The sequence below is a fragment of the Mirounga leonina genome, unplaced genomic scaffold (genome assembly GCF_011800145.1).
Source record: "Mirounga leonina isolate KUSES-001 unplaced genomic scaffold, KU_Mleo_1.0 Mir_129, whole genome shotgun sequence".
Classification (NCBI taxonomy): Eukaryota; Metazoa; Chordata; class Mammalia; order Carnivora; family Phocidae; genus Mirounga; species Mirounga leonina.
The window spans coordinates 37,558,935-37,578,940 of NW_023270323.1; the positions used below are offsets into that span (position 1 = coordinate 37,558,935).

General features: G+C 36.6%; 1 protein-coding gene across 1 annotated transcript in view; it reads left to right on the top strand.

Annotated features, from left to right (window-relative positions):
* NMU (neuromedin U) overlaps positions 1-20,006 on the top strand; it is a 145,522-nt gene that overhangs the window by 18,062 nt on the left and 107,454 nt on the right. The window contains exon 2 of the mRNA XM_035004941.1: positions 15,429-15,489. Within this exon, the coding sequence (XP_034860832.1) occupies positions 15,486-15,489 (4 nt within the window). The 5' untranslated portion in view covers positions 15,429-15,485. The remainder of the gene's footprint in view (positions 1-15,428; positions 15,490-20,006) is intronic.

Consider the following 20,006-nt stretch of genomic DNA (forward strand, 5'->3'; position numbering starts at 1 on the left):
AAATAAATAAATAAATAAATAAATAAATAAATAAATAAATAAATAAATATATAAAGTGGAGAAATTATGGGTGCAGAAGTTTTCTGTTTGATATTCAAGAATGATTCTACATTGCTCAATTATGTAAACAAACTTTAGAGATTCTTGGAAATGACTTGCTAAATTCAATTTTCTTTATAGTTTTGGCCAGTCTAAACTCTTCTCCAAAGTCTTTGGAAATTTGTGGGTCAAAGGAAGGTCAGAATAAGAATTACAATTGCAGCTACATGGAGTGTCTCTGTGGGATGGAGAAGATGACTTCTTTTATTAAATATGACACAAGAAATAATTACCAAAGTGGACCCTGGGGTCTACTGGTATATAATACAGTTTGGTGTTGTGGAGTAATTGTAGGAGCAGATGAATCATGAAATTAACATTTATGGGTATCAGTCAAATCCTTTCGGATATCATCAGTGTCTGCATATCCTCTCTGCCCTTCATTGATTTTGAAATAAAGAAAACAAATTACCCTGGTTCTAGAGAGCCTTATAAAAATGAATACAAAAATCTCTGGGTGGGGTTCTTATTGACTTAAAACTTGGCTAGCATTGTCATTCCTTTCTCAGTGTCTCTCTAGACATTCTAGAGATATCTTAAATAATCTTAAATATCCTGAATGATGATTTGGGAACCCCTGGAATGTAGACTTTCTACACTCCGGCAGTGACTTTATTTGTGTTCTATGCCATGTCCCCAGTGCTGGAACAGTGCCTGACACAAGTGCTCAATAGCCTTTGGTTGAGTTGAATTGGTAACTTGATATTGGGAAAAGAACTTTGTCTCTCCACTCAGACCACCCTTGGTTAGGAGCCTGACTCGGCCACTGGGTGACCTGGAACAAGTTACCTCACTTCCCAGAGCTTCAGTTTTCTTGTGTATAAGGTGCTGTCCAGACGAATCAAGATAGCATGCACAAAGTACTGAGCACAGAGCTTGGGAAGTACTAGGGGCTTAGTGGATGATTGTTTACTCATTAACTCACACCCATCCCTTACTTTTTCTGTTAGAGCTTTCTATCTTTCAAAATGCAGTTGATTCAAAAGGAAGTACGTCAGAGAAGACCATCATGATTTCTAAAAGGAGTCTCCAGAAGCTGAATTCTGGGTAGAGGAACTTACTCCTTCCTGATTTCCTTTGCTTTACTAACCCTAAATCAACTAGCCACTTGCATTTTGGATCTGTGCCAACGTAAACGTGGAAAACATCACATCACATTCTAGATTTTCATCAACCTTCACATTTGTTATTTTCAGGCAGGAGGGGAAATTTGGGTATAGTTGTTTGTTCTATTTTATTTTCCACTTATCAAGTAGGTTGATAAATGGACCTCTTGGATGTCTAGGGTGACCCAAGGAACTAAAAATGCAGAACTTTCTTCTCCTTTGACATTTCATGGTTGACATATTAAATACCTCAAACAGGTGATTTCCAAGCATTCTTGTCTTTTAGGTTGATCACAAGTTCTTACTATCATTCAGTTGTGGTATACCTTAAATCCTTCACTGTGTATCTGTGCATTCTAGTGCTGTGAGGAATAACTAAAAATAAGAAACAAATTGTGGGTGTGGGATCTATTCTCAGGGAGAAAATTGCTATAAAGAAAAATTTAAATATATTTATTGTATTATATGTGTTTACAAAATGGATTGCATAAATACAGGTAAGTTATTATAATTACTAGATATAGTTAAACTGAAAAGACAAATCTTGTATACATTAGACAACTAGGAAAATTATTTGGGAATATAGGCAAATGCTTAACAGTGTGGTAGAGCATATATTTATATACTGGTGGTTTTTTTTTTTTTAAAGATTTATTTATTCATTTGAGAGAGACAGAGAGAGCATGAGTAGGAGGGACAGAGGGAGAAGGAGAAAGAATCCCAAGCAGACTCTGAGCTGATCTCAGAGCAGAGGTGGGACTTGATCTCATGACCCCAGCTGAAATCAAGCGTTGGTGGATCAATGACTGCCACCAAGGTGTCCCTTATATATAGTTTTTAAAAAGTTTTAATTATTGAAGTATAGTTGACACAAATATATCATACATATGTATATCATACATATGTAGTTCAAATATATCATATATATGTATCATACATATGTAGTTTCAAATCAATAGTGATTTGATAAGTCTGTATGTTATATAATGCTCACCACAATAAATGTAGTTACCATCCAACACCATACAACATTACTGCAACTTTTCATCTCTGTGACTTATTTATTTTATAATGGAAAGTTTATATTTCTTCCCCTTTATCTACTTAGCCCACCCCCCCCCACCATCTCCCCTCTGGCAATACCAGTTTGCTCTCTGTATTTATGAGTCTCTTTCTGTTTGTTGTTTAACTTTTCTATTTTCGAGATTACACATATAAGTGAAATCATATGGCATTTGTCTTTTTCTGACTTATTTCACTTAAAATAATACTCTCTAGGTCCATCCCTGTTGTCACAAATGGCAAGCTCTCATTCTTTTTGATGGCTGAGTAATATTCCATTATATATGTATATACACACACACACCACATCTTCTTTATCATTTCATCTATTAATGGATACTTAGGTTGCTTCCATTTCTTGGCTATTGTAAATTATGCTGCAATAAAAATGGAATGTGTATGTTTTTTAATTTAATTTAATTTTTATTTTAATTTAATGTATAGTGTTATATTAGCTCCAGGTGTACAATATAGTGATTCAACAATTCTATACATTACTCAGTGCTCATCATGATATGTGTCCTCTTAATCCCCTTCACCTATTTTACCCATTCCCCACCTCCCTCCCCTCTGGTAACCATCAGTTTGTTCTCTATTAAGAATCTGTTTTTTGGCTTGTCTCTTTTTATCTTTGTTCATTTGTTTATTAAATTCCACACTTGTGTGAAATCATATGGTATTTGACTTTCTCTGACTTACTCACTTAGTATTATACCCTCTCAATCCATTGATGTTGTTGCAAATGATATGCAGATATCATTTATGCAGATATCTTCTTTTTCCATTCGTTTATCAATGGACACGGGCTATTTCCATCATTTGGCTATTGTAAGTGATACTGCAATAAACATAGGGGTGCATACATCTTTTCAAATTATTATTTTCATGTTCTTTGGGTAAATACCCAGTAGTGGAATTATTGGGTCATATGGTGATTCTATTTATAAGTTTTTGAGAAACCTCTGTACTTTTTTCCCATAGTGGCTACACCAGTTTACATTCCCACCAACAGTGCAGGAGGGTTCCCTTTTCTCCACATCCTCGTCAACACCTATTGTTTCTTGTGTTGTTAATTTTAGCCATTCTGACAGGTGTGAGGTGATATCTCATTGTGGTTTTGATTTGCATTTCCCTGATGACGAGTGATGTTGAACATCTTTTCATGTGCCTGTTGGCTGTCTGTCTTCTTTGGAGAAATGCCTATTCATGTCTTCTGCCCATTTTTTAACTGGATTATTTTGTTGTTGTTGTTGAGTTGCATCACCTTTTTATATATTTTGGATATTAACCCCTTATCAGATATGTCATTTGCAAATATCTTCTCCTATTCAGTAGGCTGTCTTTTAGTTTTGTTGGTTGTTTCCTTTGCTGTGAAGAGCTTTTTATTTTGATGTAGTCCCAATAGTTGGCTTTTGTTTTCCCTTGTCTGCAGAAATATATCTAGAAAAATGTTTTTATGGCTGATGTCAGAGAAATTACTGCCTGTGCTCTCTTCTAGGCTTTTTATGCTCTAACATTTAGGTCCTTAATCCATTTTGAGTTTATTTTTGTATATGGCATAAGAAAGTGGTCCAGTTTCATTCTTTTGCATGTAACTGTTCCATTTTCCCAACACCATTTGTTGAAGAGACTGTCTTTTTCCCAATTCGTATTCTTGCCTCCTTTGTCTAAAATGACCATATGATTTTGAGTTTATTTCTGGGCTCTCTATTCTGTTCTACTGATCTGTGTGTCTGTTTTTGTGCCAGGACCATACTATTTTCATTACTACAGCCTTGTGGTATATCTTGCAATCTGGGATTGTGATATCTCCAGTTTTGTTCTTTTTCAAGTTTGCTTTGGCTATTCGGGGTTTTGTGGTTCCATAAAAATTTTGTAGTTCTGTGAAAAATGCTGCTTGTATTTTGATAGGGGTTTCATTAAATCTGTAGATTGCTTTGAGTACTATGGATATTTTAACAATGTTCTCCCAGTCCATGAGTATGGAGTGTCTTTCTATTTGTTTGTGTCATCTTCAATTTGTTTCATTAGTGTTTTATGGCTTTCAGAGTACAGGACTTTCACCTCCTTGGTAAAGTTTATTCCTAGGTTTTTTTTTTTTTTTGGTGCAATTACAGATGAGACTGTTTTCTTAATTTCTCTTTCTTCTACTTCATTCATTATTAGTGTATAGAAATGCAATGGATTCTGCCTATTGATTTTGTATCCTGCAACCTTACTGAATTCATGTATCAGTTCTAGTAGTTTTTTGTTGGGTCTTTAAGGGTTTTCTATACATAGTATCATGTCATCTGCAAATGGTGAAAGTTTTGCTTCTTCCTTACCAAATTGGATGCGTTTTATTTCTTTTTCTTGGCTAATTGCTGTGGCTAAGACTTCCAGTGCTAGGTTGAATGAAAGTGGTGAGAGTGGACATCTTGTCTTGTTCCTGACCTTGGGGGGAAAAGCTCTCGGTTTTTCACCATTGAGTATGATGTTAGCTATGTGTTTTTCATATAAGACCTTTATTATATTGAGGAACGTTACCTCTAAACCCACTTTATTGAGTTTTTATCATGAATGGATGTTGCACTTTGTCACATGCTTTTTCTGCATTTGTTGAGATGATCATATGTGTTGTATCCATTCTCTTATTGACTTGATGTATCACATTGATTGATTTGTGAATATTGAACCACAGTTGCATCCCAGAAATAAATCCCACTTGATTGTGATGAATGCTTTTTAAAATGTATTGTTGGATTTGGTTTGCTAATTTTTGCATCTATGTTCATGAGGGATATTATTCTGTAGTTCTCTCTCTCTCTTTTTTTTTTTTTTTTGTAGTTTTTTAGTTGGTTTTGGTATCAGGGTAAATGCTGGCCTCAGAATGAATTTGGAAGGTTTCCTTCCTCTTCTATTTTTTTGGAATAGTTTGAGAAGAAAAGGTATTAACTCTTCTTTAAATGTTTGGTAGAATTTGCCTGTGAAGCCATCTGGCCCTGGACTTTCGTTTGTTGAGAGATTTTTAATTACTGCTTTAGTTTCTTTGCTGGTTAGTTAGTTTCTTTGCTGGTTAGTTAGTTTCTTTGCTGGTCTGTTCAAGCTTTCTATTTCTTCCTGTTTCAGTTTTGGTAGTTTATATGTTTCTAGGAATTTATCCATTTCTTCTAAGTTGTCCAATTTGTTGGCATATAGTTTTTCATAATATTCTCTTATAAACTGTATTTCTGTGGTGTTGGCTGTTACTTTTCCTCTCTCATTTGTGATTTTATTTACTTGGGTCTTTTCTTTTTTATTTTTTATAAGTCTTGCTAGAGTTTTATCAATTTTGGTAATTTTTTCAAAGCAGCAGCTCCTGGTTTCATTGATCTGTCCTATTAGGTTTGTTTTTTTTTTAAGTTTATATTTCATTTACTTGTGCTCTAATCTTTACTATTTACTTCCTTCTACTGGTTTGAAATTTTGTTTGTTCTTTTTCTAATGCCTTTAACTTAGGTGTTAAGGTTAAGTAGTTTATTTGAGATTTTTCTTGCTTCTTGAGGTAGGCCTGTATTGTGATATGCTCCCCTCTAAGAACAGCTTTTGCTGAATCCCAAAGATTTGTGACCATTGTGTTTTCATTTTCATTTGTCTCCCTGTTTTTTTTTTTAATTTCTTCTTTGTTTTATTAGTTGACCCATTCATTGTTTAGTAGCATGGTATTTAACTTCCATGTATTTGTGGTCTTTCCAGATTTTTTCTTGTGGTTGATTTCTAGTTTCATAGTGTTGTGGTTAGAAAAGATGCATGGTATGGCTTTGATCTTTTTGAATTTGTTAAGACTTGTTTTGTTGCCTAACATGATATATTCTAGAGAATGTTCCATGTGCACTTGAAAAGAAATGTATATTCTGCTGTTTTAGGATAGAATGTTGTAAATACATCTGTTAGATCCATTTGGTCTAATGTATCACTCAAAGCCACTGTTTCTTGTTGATTTTCTGTTTGTATGATCTATCCATTAATGTAAGTGGGGTGCTGAAGTCCCCTACTATTATTGTATTACTATTGATTATTTCCTTTATGTTTGTTATTAGCTGCTTTATGTATTTGGGTGCTCCCACCTTGGGTGCATAAATATTTACAATTGTTATATCTTCTTGTTGGATTGTCCCCTTTATTATTACATAGTGTCCTTCTTTGTATTTTGTACAGTCTTTGTTTTAAAGTCTATTTTGTCTGATATAAATATTCCTACCCCAGCTTTATTCTCACTTCCCTTTTCCATCCCTTCACTTTCAATCTGCATGTGTCTTTAGGTCTGAAACAAGTCTCTTCTGGGAGCATATAGGTAGGTCTTGCTTTTTTGTCCATTCCATCACCCTGTGTCTTTTGATTGGAGCATTTAGTCCATTTACATTCAAAGTAATTATTGATAAATATGTATTTATTGCCACCGTGTTAGCTGTTAGTTCTTGTTTCAGTTTTGGTAGTTTATATGTTTCTATGAATTTATCCATTTCTTCCAGGTTTTCCAATTTGTTGGCATATAGTTTTTCATAATATTCTCTTATAAATTGTATTTCTGTGGTGTTGGTTGTTATTTTTCCTCTCTCATTTGTGATTTTATCTATTTGGGTCCATATAGATAGGTCTGGCTTTTTTTTTTTTTAAAGATTTTATTTATTTATTTTGACAGAGAGAGAGAGAGACAGCGAGAGGGGGAAGACAAGCAGGGGGGAATGGAAGAGGGAGAAGCAGGCTTCCTGCTGAGCAGAGAGCCCGATGCGGGGCTCGATCCCAGGACCCTGGGATCATGACCTGAGCCGAAGGCAGATGCTTAACGACTGAGCCACCCAGGCGCCCCGGTCTGGCTTTTTTTTATCCATTCCATCACCCTGTGTCTTTTGATTGGAGCATTTAGTCTATTTCTATTCAAAGTAATTATTGATAGGTATGTATTTTTTGCTATCGTGTTAGTTGTTTTATGGTTATTTTTGTAGTTCTTCTCTGTTCCTTTCTTTTGTTCTCTTCTCAAATGGTTTGTAGTTACCATTAGGTTTATATACAATATCTTATGCATAATAGCAGTCTGTATTAAGTTGATGGCTGCTTAAGTTTGAAATTCTAAAAATAGTAAATTTTTATTCCTCTCTCTGCCACAGTTTGGGTATATGGTATCATAGTTTAGCATCCTTTTATTTTGTGAATCCCTTGACTCATTTTTATATATGTACTTAATTTTACTGCTTTTGTACTTCCTACTTTTTTTTTTTACTCCTGCTTATTGTCTTTCCTTTCCACTCAAAGCGTCCTCTTTAACATTTCTAGTAGGGCTGGTTTAGTACTCATGAATTCATTTAACTTTTATTTGTCTGGGAAATGCTATCTCTCCTTCTATTCTGAATGATAGCCTTGCTGGATACAGCATTCTTGGTTGTAGTTTTTTCTTTGAGCACTTTGAATATATCATGCCACTATCTTCTGGCCTGCAAACTTCCTGCTGAAAAATCAACTGATAGCCTTATGGTATTTCCCTTGTATGTAACTGTTTTATTTTCTCTTGCTGCCTTTAAAATTCTCTCTTTATCACTGCTTTTTGCCATTTTAGTTACTATATGTCTTGGTATGGACCTCCTTGGGTTGATTCTGTTGAGGAATCTCTGTCCTTCCTAGATCTGGATTTCTGTTTCTTTCTCCAGATTCAGTAAGTTTTCAGGTATTATTTCTTCAAATACATTTTCTGCCCCCTTTTCTCTCTCCTCCCTATAATGCATATGTTATTACAGTTGATGGTTTTGTTGATTTCCCTTAATCTATTTCCATTTTTTATTATTCTTTTTACTCTCTCCTGTTCAGTTTGGTTGCTTTCCATTACTCTGTCCCCAGGTTGCTGAGCTGTTTTACTTCCTCTAGTCTACTGTTTATACCCTCCAGTGTACTTTTAATTTCAGTTATTGAATTCTTCATCTCTGGTTCTTTTCAACATTTTCTTTGTTGAGGGTCTCAAAAGAGGTCCTCCACTCTTTTCTCAAGTCCAGTGAGTATCTTTATGGCTATTACTTTAAATTCTCTATCAGGCATATTACTTATCTCCATTTCATTTAGCTCTCTTGTTGTGATTTTGTCCTATTCTTTTATTTGGGATGTATTCCTTTGTCTTCTCATTTTGTCTAACTCTCTGTGTGTCTGTTTCTATGTTTAGGAACATCATCTATGTCTCCTGCTCTTAAAAGAGTGGCCTTATGAAGAAGAGGTCCTCTAGTGTCCTGCAATGCAATATCCCCTGTTCACCAGAACCTGGTACTTCAGAGGTATCTCCTGTGTATGTTATGTGCACCCTACTATTGTGGCTGAACCACGTTTGCCTTCAGTCATCTGCAATTGCTGTCTTTGCTCGTTGTGGGTAGGATTTTGTCCTTATGTTGTTAGTGGGCCAGTTTGGAGCCATGCTGGACTTGAGTTGGGTCAGACCAGGCATTTGTCAGAGCTGTGGAAGCACTGAATCACTCTCCCTGTGTTATCCTCTGAGATGTTTTCATTGGTAGGGGGGGCCTGCCATCAGACCAGATGTCTGCCCCAGCCCACTGCTGGGGCTGCAGTCAGACTGGTATGTGTGTTTATCTTCCCTCTCCCCAGGGTAGGAGTCATTTTGTAGTGGTGCTGGTCCCTGTTGGGAGTCTTGCACACTGCCAGGCTTGTGGCATTACTTTGGATGGACTCTTGCCAAGGGTATATTGGAGGAGGTGGGGCTGTAAGAGAAGGACAGGTCAGAGTATGCTGTTAGTAAGCTAGGTGGAGAGTATTTGGGTTGTTCTGGTTCCTGCAAGTGTCTGTGTGTCTAGGCGACAGGCAGGGAGGGAAATGGTGCCCACCAACTCCTTTGTTTCTGGAGAAGTCTCCCAAAGATCCCTGCCCCTCCCGCACATGCTCTGATATTAGTAAACAAATCTCCCTCCCATATACCCAGGTGGTTTTCAGTTTGCGGCTTCTGTGCTATATCTTGGCAAGCTACTTGTTGTGCTATCTCTTTAAGGGTGGGGACTCACTTTCATATTGCCCTCTGGTTCTCCCAGAGCCAAGCCCACTGATTTTTAAAGTTCCAGGTGTTAAGCCCCATTGATTGTAAGAACTCATGAAGTTAGGTCATTCTGGTTTTCAAAGCCAAATGTTATGGGAATTCATCTTCCCAGTGTTGATCCTCTGTGCCTGGGATGCCCAGTATGAGGTCTGTTCCTCTCCCCTCTCGATATCCCTCCTGCGGACTTTTTTTTTTTTTTTTTTTTAAGATTTTTATTTGTTTATTTGACAGAGAGATAGAGAGAGAGCACAAGTAGGCAGAGCGGCAGGCAGAGGGAGAGGGAGAAGCAGGCTGTCCGCTGAGCATGGAGCCGGACGTGGGGCTCGATCCCAGGACCCCAGGATCATGACCTGAGCCGAAGGCAGCTGCTTAACCGACTGAGCCACCCAGGCGCCCCGTCCTGCGGACATTTTGCCTCCCATCTGTGTCTCTGCCCTTCCTACCATCTTCATAGTGCCTTCTTCTCTACATTTAGCTGTGCAGAGTCTGTTCTGCCAGTCTTTGGGTTATTTTCTGGGTTATTTACACTGATGTGGGTGTTATTGCATTGTATCTGTGGGGATGAGGTGAGCTCAGGATCCTCCTACTCCACCATATCTGCATATATCTTTTTGAATTAGCATTTTTGTTCTTATTGAAGTATAAGAATTATAAAGAGGCTGCTTACATCACAGGCTGTCCAGAAAAGAGGAAGTTGCCAACAAGGGCCAAAAGAAGGTAATGGGTATAAAGAGCTGGTGCCCTCTGAGGGAGGTGAAGAGATAAAAATCACCATGTCCATTAAGTGTGGAAATTCCTTCCTGCTATGGTCCTGTAACACTGTCCAAGGAAACTGACCCAAGGGGTTGGGGAGGTATGGGTAGGAGCTCTCTGGTAGGGATGGTTCTCAGGCAAGTGACAGAATCATAGGCCAAGGAGGTCATTCTGGGTAAAAGAAGTGTCATGGTCAGGGTGACCCTGACTGTAAGAGATGCTGGGAGTATGTAAGAAAGAGGGGTGTGACTGAGGCTGGCTGGGGTTGGAACCAGAGAAATTAATTGGGACAAAAGTGTTGACAAGCCCTCTAGAAAGAGACTAGAAATTATCAGGTCTACAAAGGCACAGCAAACTCCAATTCAGTATTTTCCCAAATGCCAAAAAATTCCTAGGGATCATCTAGGGTACTTGTTAAAAATACATTGTCAGGCCCTACCCCAGATGTCCTGAACCAGAACTTCTAGGAGATGGCTTGGAATTCTGTATTTTTAATGAATGCACCTGATGACTATGATTAAGTAATTTTGGAAAAGACTGCTTTAGTGCAATCCAGTCTGGAATCAGAATTAAAATTTTCTTACTCAAGAGGCAAGACAAGACTGGGAAGCAGGGCTTTTAGGATTTAGAAGGGTTGTATAAAAAGTGTATCAGGAAGGGATTCAGGAAGCAAGATGCTGTCTTGAGAAATAAGACTGCAATGTTCTAGGTGTGGAAATTAGGGCTCCAGTGAACTGCACCATTAAAAACAAGGCTCTAGTGCTGTGGGAAACTAGAGGAGGTGAGATCTTGAGAGAAAAGATATCAATCAAGCATCCTGACTACAGATGAGTGTGGTGGTTAACTCCCATTCTCTCGATGCAAATGAAAGATTTAGGCATGTGTAGTATACCTGTCTGACGGCCTATGGAAGTCGTGGGGTATGGCCATACCCTCGTGGGTAAGCAGCAGATGATGGCTCTCTTGAGAAGGATCTTGTACTGTATGGCAGCCACTGGGGCAAATGAATGGTCCTCAGGAAACCAAATTTCACCAAGGAGCCTGGACAGGCAGTGAAGGGACTCCAGTTTTTCCTCAAGGCCTTATTCTTTGGGTGTACACATAAAAGTGTCTGGTGAAGCTTCTGGTGAAGGTCCTTGAAGCTTCACCCTCTGGAGTTCATCAGGTTCATGGCAGGTATAATCATGTGCCAGATCTCCATAAGGTAAAGGCAAATCTCAGAGGACTTAAGTAGTGCTGGGAAGCCTAGGAAATCCTTCTCACAAGACAGCCTTAGTTTTCTACAACCTCAGAGGATGTCCTAGAAGTGGACATTACTTTCAGGTGAGGTTCAAGCAGTCAGGTGGAGGTGAGCATGAGATATAAGGAGATGATAAGTGGGTTCTATTGGACCAAGAGTAGTAACTGTTAGACTGGAAAGTAATACAATTTGACTTTGACCATTTTTATAGACTGAATGTTTGTGTCTCTCCCCTACCTCCAAATTCATATGTTGAAACCTAATCCCTAATGTGATGTTGTGTAGAGGCCTTTGGGAGGTATTAGGTCATGAGAGTAGAGTCCTCATGGATAGAAATGGTACCCTTATAAGGTGCTCAAGAGATCAGAGTTTCCCCATTCCACACAGCAAAAAACATGGCCTATGTGAACAAGGTAGTGGGTCCTTACCAAACACTGAATCTACTGGCACCTTGATCTTGGACTTTCCAGGCTCCAGACTGTGAGAAATAATTTGTGTTGTTTATAAGCCACCCAGTCTATGATATTCTGTTATAGCAGCCTGAATAGACTAAGACAACCGTAAGATGAATAATAGAAATTACAGATGCTTTTTAAAAATTCAGATAATAGCCTGGAGTATCTTTCTAAATTCTGATAAATTTGTTTTCCTCTCTCAACAGGAATCTCTCATTATTCTCTTCATGGCCAAAAGAAAAGATAGACTTTCTGGTTCACTGTTGTTTATGCCGATACTCCAGGTTATATTGTCATGGTTTGCATTCTAAGCTTCTCTTTTAGAATCAGTAAATAACTGAGTAAAATTTATTCAATGAACTACACTTGGCTGTCTTCATCTTTCAGAATCCTCTCTGCTGGCCACACTCCTTTGCATTGCTTATAACCATGTCAAAATCACTTCTTCATGAAACCTCACCTGGATGCTCTGTCTGTGTGTGACTTCTACATCCTTTGAGACCCCATAGCACATTGGTTTATAAGTCCTCTATGGCACTCACTATTTACATTCTTCCTTTTACCTTTAATAGCATTTCACTTCTCTTTATGTAGTATTTATTTATAAGCCTTCCTGTCCCTTCCATGAAGGAAACCTATAGAAGAAATAGGAAATAAATGAGAAAATGGTAATGAAAGGAGGACAAAGATAGGTCTATAAGATGAAGCCAACTGTTACAAACATTTAGCGGATACTTGCCATGTCCCACATGCTAGTCTCTGCTCTCCTGGAATGCAGAACTGAGTCAGGGCAGAGCTGTGACTTATGGACCAGTTCAACCCTCAGAAGCACTCGGATCAGCTTCAAACCATCACTAGAGGTTTGGTATTAGTAAGTTAGCCCCCTACCTACCTATCTTCTCACTGATTTACACACTCTTACTAGTACTGATGCTAGAAAATGGGCAACAGTGTATTTCTCAACTGTGCTAGTATTTTTTATTCGAGGACTTCCCTTCTGACTTCATAGATACCTTGATAGCTCTTCACCAAGCTTTCTTCAAGGTTCAGTGGTTTCCAAGCCAAGGCAGTAGGACCATTCATATAGTTATGCTGGGGAGACAGGATATCCCTCAATTTTTCCATGGCATCTCCATTCCAGCTTGTGTGTACTTAATATAGATTATCCAGTAAAAGGAATCCTTGGCAGTTTTTCATCAAGTTACAGCTGCCTCTTGTAAAAGAAACAGCCTTTGTAAGTTGTTTTCTCTACATTGGCTAAATGGCAGCAAATAAGATAATGATCATTTTCCAGATGTCATAAGAACAACTGATGGCACCAACATAGTCATTTATGGCTCCAGGGCAAACTATGGGGAGAATGTTATGACTGTACAAATATGTGAAAATGTAGATTATTATCATAGCAATGTAAAAAGCTACAGATTTCCCCCAAACCAGTACCTAGTTTCTGTATTTTGACCAAAATAATTGTAGAAGAAAGTCCATTCTAGGCCATTTTAAAAGCAAAGCATCTGCATTAGGAATTTTCTTAAAAATATAAGAATACTTAATTTAATTTTCAATTTATATCTTTATGTATGAAGCAAGAATAAGGAAAAGTATAATTGCAGTATAATTTTGATTCTAATTGACCTTTTAAAATAGTATTTTTATTATAATAACTATCACCTCAGATAATAACTAGTAATTAGAATTTTTCTCTCACAGGACTTATTTCTTCAAAAATGCTGATTTTTTTCTGCTCTAGTTTCAAAATTTGACTGAGTTGCTAATTTAAGATCATAAGTTTAAGTGCTCCTCCTCCATGAATTAGAGTTTTACTCCTAGGCAGCTCTAAAAACTGTTAATTTCCTGAGTCTTCTCCCCCGTATATAGTAAAGTCTTTATTTTAACATAGAAAGAAGATATTAGACCCTGCCCCCTAAAAGAGTCAAGTGTATGCATTTATGTATACCAGGAGCTTTGCCAGCATCATTTTTGGGCTTTTTCTTGGCGCAAGGTTGCATCTGGTATAGTGCAGGGGTGGGGGAAGGGTGTCAAGAGGCATCCACCATGCTGGGTTGATGTAGATGAGAGTGTGCAGGGGTCAGCCTATGATCCAAGGAGCAGGCAGAGTCGAAACTGGGGTCATCAGGTGATGCTTGGAACCAACATGGGAAACCACCAGCCAAAGCCAAAGGGAAATAAGCCAGGAACCTGGGAGCAACTGCTAGGGGGATCCAAATAAATTTGTAAAAGGTTTCAGGCAAATATTTATTAAATACCTGACCATGTTTCCCAAGTGTTCTGACCACAATTTAGTAAGAACTACATTTTATATCTTAACCTAACACACACTGACACACAGCCCTCACTGTATCAGAGTTCTACAAAGATCTTTACCTTCACCTTGGGTGAGGCACTCTGGAATTTTCATTTCTCTTAGGTTCTATTCTATTTCATTTAAAGATGTTGATAGGATGGGCGCCTGGCTGGCTTGGTCAGTGGAGCAAGCGGTTCTTGATCTTGGGGTTGTGGGTTCGAGCCCCACGTTGGGTATAGAGATTACTTAAAAGTAAAAAATCTTTTAAAAAATTAAATAAAGATGTTGATAGGAGATTTACAAATTGCTTTCATGATCTGTTAATTGATAGAAAGCCATAGCTTAAAACGTACTATCTTGGGGACTGGGGAGATGGAATAAAGAGAGTTAAAAAAAAAAAAAAGACTAAAAGACTGGAGGACATGGTTTCTGATTTTAAGGAGATGGAATGCTCCTAAGGAAGTTGGACTGTAACAGGTGAAACAACCAAATATGACACATATAAAGTAGAATAAATGGAAACAAGCCAATTAACAGGGAAATTAATATCAACACAAGTTAGTTATAGAGGTGTTGGCTTCAGATATGAATAGCTGAGGACAGCAATGAGGCCCCCCATAGATGGGGTTAGCATCTTACTCATCTTCATAGCCCTTTACTGCCTGACACACTAACATGCACTGATGTTTGAATAACTTAGCACAATGAGAATACAAGGCATTGTTGTTATTCCGTGTTTCCACAGGGCTGAAGTTAAAATTCTTATTTTTTATTTAGGAGAATACCCTAAACGATTTCCCATGACACTTTAGTAGAAATTAGTTTATCAAATTACTGTAGTTATTTGGCCTTGGATTGACTCTGAGGCTGTGGATGGTGAATGTCAAAGGGAGACCTCAGGAGGGTGCCGGGGAGCCTCACAGACACCCACAGAAAGGAAATATGTGTCAGAGCACTGAAGTCTAACTTCTCTACTTAAATAATCTTACTCTTAAATAATGATTCGGCCTAGGCCATTGCAACGTTTACTTAAATAATGTCTTGTAGTTGTCTCCTTTCATTTTTTTAATGCTGTGTGTCCTCAATATCTCTACCACAAATAGATTTTATTGTTGCTTTTCAAGACTAGGCACTATGGGTCCTCCCCTCCCCCACTCTCCCACCACCACCACCAAATCTACAATGTTGATATATAGAAGATGCTCAGAAATCACCTGTGGGGAGAAAATATATCACTCCATACAATTAGCAATTATCTCTGCCTTGCTCGTTTTATCTTTAGCCTAGCACACAATAGTCATAATTTTTATATGAATAAATAAATTTTCTCAGTGGTCTCTGAATTCCACACCCTCTTTTCTTTCAGGGCCGGGAAAACTATCATCTCTGACAACTTAAATTCTCATTTCCTTGTATTCATCACATGTGTAAGTACACAACAGAAGCATTAACTTTTTCAGTTAAAATTCGGGCAGAGAGCTACAATCGATGATTAAATACTCTAAATGACTTTCATATTTGTGATGGACTCTAGAGCTAGGGGGCTAGTTGAACCTGACCACAGGTTACCCAGTGACCTGAAATGATTCAGTAGTATCAACTCCTTTTTGAAGTTGTAAGTTAAATAATCTTTATATGTTAGTATAGAAGATGGTGCATTTAAGAACTTCACGTTTTTTCATACTCAGCTATCCATAGTCTTTTTTTAGGGTTGTTGCTGGCAATTGCTTGGATTAACTATGAGGAAATATCCATACGTTCCTGTGGTCATTAAGACAGGTTCTTCCACCCTGAAAAATTTCCATACTGTTCTTCCACCAAGAACAACTCTTGATGTAGCTGGAAGAAGTTTAGAAAGTAAGAATATTTCTGTGTAATAATGTTGCACAAATATTGGAATGTATTTCTGAATTGCAGTCCACAATTCTGCAATTTATATCTACCATATTTATTTGTTTTTATTAATTACATAAAATATTTTTCAATATCCCATAAAAAAGAAAAAAATTAAAACGGGCATTTCTTTTTTTATTAAATATCCTTCTACAACATCATTTCAAGAAGTGCCTTGTCTTCCACCGAAGGAATGGGTCATAATGTGAATAAGTTTAAAATAGAATTTGCAACAACAAAATACCTTATTCGAGCATCCACAGTTTCTGCCAAGACTTCATTCTCAGCTGCTAGGAAAATAACACTCAACACAAAGAAATGTCAGCTTCAGATAAGATAAATGGTTTAAATTTGATGTCTCATTGAAAGTCTGATTCTTTTCTCTCTAAAATATCAAGAATCTTTGTTCCAGGGGGTATAAAGACAGGAAGATCCTTATTGTCTTGGCGCTCGCCAAGGGAGTACCTAGAATTCCTGTGTTAGTTTCTTTAATTTTTAGATGGTACCTAGATGTTAAACTGATAATTTACTCTTTTGGGAAGTTTCTAAGATGAGAAATCCACTCTTTGTGATACAGGGTAGTCTAGCAAGCTAGATAAGATGAATAGCAAGACTTTGTAGGATCTTTCTTGATTATATTTAATAACACTCTTTATTAAATATGTATATTTAATAAAGTATAAATAAGTATATTTAATAAAGCATAAGTAAGTATATTTAATAAAGAGTGTTTATAAGTATATAAATAAATAAGTATAAATAAATGTATAAGTGTAAATCCAGTCATTTCTTAAGCAGCTACTCTTTGTTGGAATTGGGGAACAAGTATGAGTAAGACCTAATTTTGTAAAGAAGACAGCTTTTAATCTTCATTGACAAAGTGAATCATCACTTGTAAATGCTTCTGAAGAGTATAAATTATTGCAAATAACATTTGTAGGTTTTTAAGAAAAATGTAACTCATTATCATACCCATCTGCAGCACAAATGGCCTGGTCTGCTTCTTGCAGAGTATTATACTTCTTCTGTCTTGAGGCCCCATTCTGGAACTTTGGGTTGCTTCCATATTTGCAAGTTCTTAGTAATAAGTCACCAAAAAGAAATGTTTAATAACTATATACAGATAGTTGTATTTGATGTCCACATTGATCATCATTAACTTGGTGCCATTTATTAATGTCCCACAATACCACATGCTCTTTCTGATAGAGATTCAACCATTACATCACCCTCCATCATCCACTGATGGATGTCCTATCACCTGTTCAAGAGGGTCTTCTGTCCTTTTGGGAGCATTAGCTGCTACTTCTTTCTTTCATTGATTTGTCAAATATTTATTGAGCACCTAATCTATGGTGTTGCTGCTCTCTGCTTATAATACCACATGCTTTGTGCCTAAGGTATTACCCTGCCTTTTTCAAAGTCCTGTTTTGGTAATTGTTCCAGCACATGTCCTGAATACTCTGGGGATTTTTTCTAGTACTTGGACTAATGGCAAAGTAAGGTAACTCAGATTTAATTGACTGTAGATTCAGATTTACTTGATGGGACCAATGAAAATTACAGGCATTTAAAAATTTGAATTAAGATTAATTAATTAAGATTAATTGAAATAACAAAGTAATTCCCTAAATTAATTAATATATCATTTATTAACTGCCATTAAACCCTTGTTAATTAAATAAAATAGTAAAGTTAAATAAAAAGATGGATAATTTCCTAAAGGATATGAAATTGTGATTTAAATATCTTTCTTAATTGGTTTAGTAGACAAGCACATATTGCATAATTCATCTAGGACTTGGAACTGCAGGGCGACGAAAGACTCCACACGGGTAGAGCATTATGAGAACATTATGAGAACAGGAGACAGTGAGGATCATTTCCAGAGAATGACTGTATTCTACTTTATTCTATTTCAGTGGTTATTAACTTTTTCTTGGTTAAGAATTCAATATACATAAGTCAACTAATGGCTACCAATTATCTCTTATATGCCAAGCATTGAAGCATAGGAGCTAAAGATTTATTTGAACAAAGGAGATCCTTTTGAGAATTTGGTGAAGGCTAAGGACTCCTTCCAACAGAAAAAAAAATGAAATATATACATGCATATTCACACCAGTTTTTGCACACAAACTCTCAAGAGGTATGTAGACCTTTGAAGTTCATCCATGGGGACCCCTAGGTCTGTGGATTCAATTTAAGGACCGCTGCCCCTTTGAAGTTATTCAAGCTAGGAATGATGTTATAAGTGCCTTAGGACTAGTCACTTAACCTCCTGAGGCTTCCATTTTCTTGTCTGTTAAATGAGGGCAGTAGATAAAAGTCTTCCACTTCTAAAAATCTGTCTGTCAGCGGATGCTGCAAATTTGCTTGTCTATTTATGTCATTATCTCTCTGTTGCTCATACTGGTGTGTGGGGATAGGAAAGAATAGTACAAATAGAATAGGAATCAGAGAATGTTCTGTAATTTAGAGACCATATAAACTCCATGAGAAGAGGCAGTGGCAGTCTAGATGGTAAAGGGTCCCTTGGTGAGTGAATGTCAGAGTTAGGATCTGGTTCTGTATTTCCTAACTTCCAGCCCGCAAGTCTTTCCACAATGCCACAGCTTGTATGAGCATTTATCCCCACTAGTGCCCATAAAGTAATTATACTAGATTAATGACGATCTCCTTGAATTGATATGCTAAATCTCAATTGTTTACTTATTGAATTAAGATACTTATCTTTAATTAGAGGTATTACTAATGAAAATATTTTATAGACTTGGCATGAAGGATACTTGGTATGAAAGACATTTATGAAATTCAAGGATATTTGGGAAATCCAGAAAGCTTTACTAGTGGCAATAATCCTAGTGTTATTGGTTGAATTGTGGTCCCCTCAAATTTATGCATTGAAGTCCTAACCCGCAGTATCTCAGAATATGACCTTATTTGGATATAGAGTCTTTATAGTGGTAATCAAGTTAAAATGAGATTATTAGAGTGGGCCCTAATTCAATATGACTGGTGTCCTTATGAAAAGGGGAAATTTGGAGACAGGCACTCATACAGGGAGAATACCATGTGAACATAAAGGCAGAGATCCAGATGATAGGTAGATGCATGAGTCAATATTTAAAATATGTGATAGTTGAGCCTGTTACAAAAGACTAACATACAAGTAACTTATCCCCATCACTCATTAAATCTCACCATTGGAAATGTTGATAGTCATACATACAGTAATGTGATTAAAAAAAAAGTTTCCACTTATTGTTACAATGTGCCAAATATTATGAGGCATACAAGTATACTATAAGCTACTTTGTTTAAATTTGTATCTTTCTAAAATCTTTTTAATAATTCAAGAATGATAAGTGCTATACCTTTTTTATTCCACTTAATGACTCATGTACTTACTGATGCCAACAGTATTTGAGTTAAAGCTGTGGTTCCAACATTAAATCATTCTACCACATTTCACAATGAATATTTTTAGCAAATATTTTCCAGTAACTATTTTTGTAGAAAAATAATAAAAAAAATTCCACTAACTATTTGCCCTGATCTGAAAAATATTTCTGGCATCCACAGTTAAATATTTTGACAGTCATGTGAATTTAATATGAATAAAGCAAACTCTCAGGTACAAGGGAAGACACCACAGAAAGAGATAAAATAATTGTTTTGCAGTAAATTATTATTTATTCCATGGCATAATTTAAATGCATAAAATGAAAGCATTTTTAGATGCTTCTGATAATTTTTGTAAGCATATTTAAAAAATACTTATCACTATAAATTATTGGAGAATATTCTTAGCAATATTATAAAATATACTGAATATTTTAAGTTTGAGATTTTTATGGTGATGGGGTGGGTCAAGACAGTAAGTTAGGACTCTGAGGAATAGACTCTTATGTAGTTAAATCAGTTTAACCAACATTTATAAGTTGATAAAAATAATATATCTTATTTTCACCTCCCAGACGTGTAATAATGTTAACATGTGATTCACATTTTATTACATTTAATTACATAAAATTATTCATGCAAAACA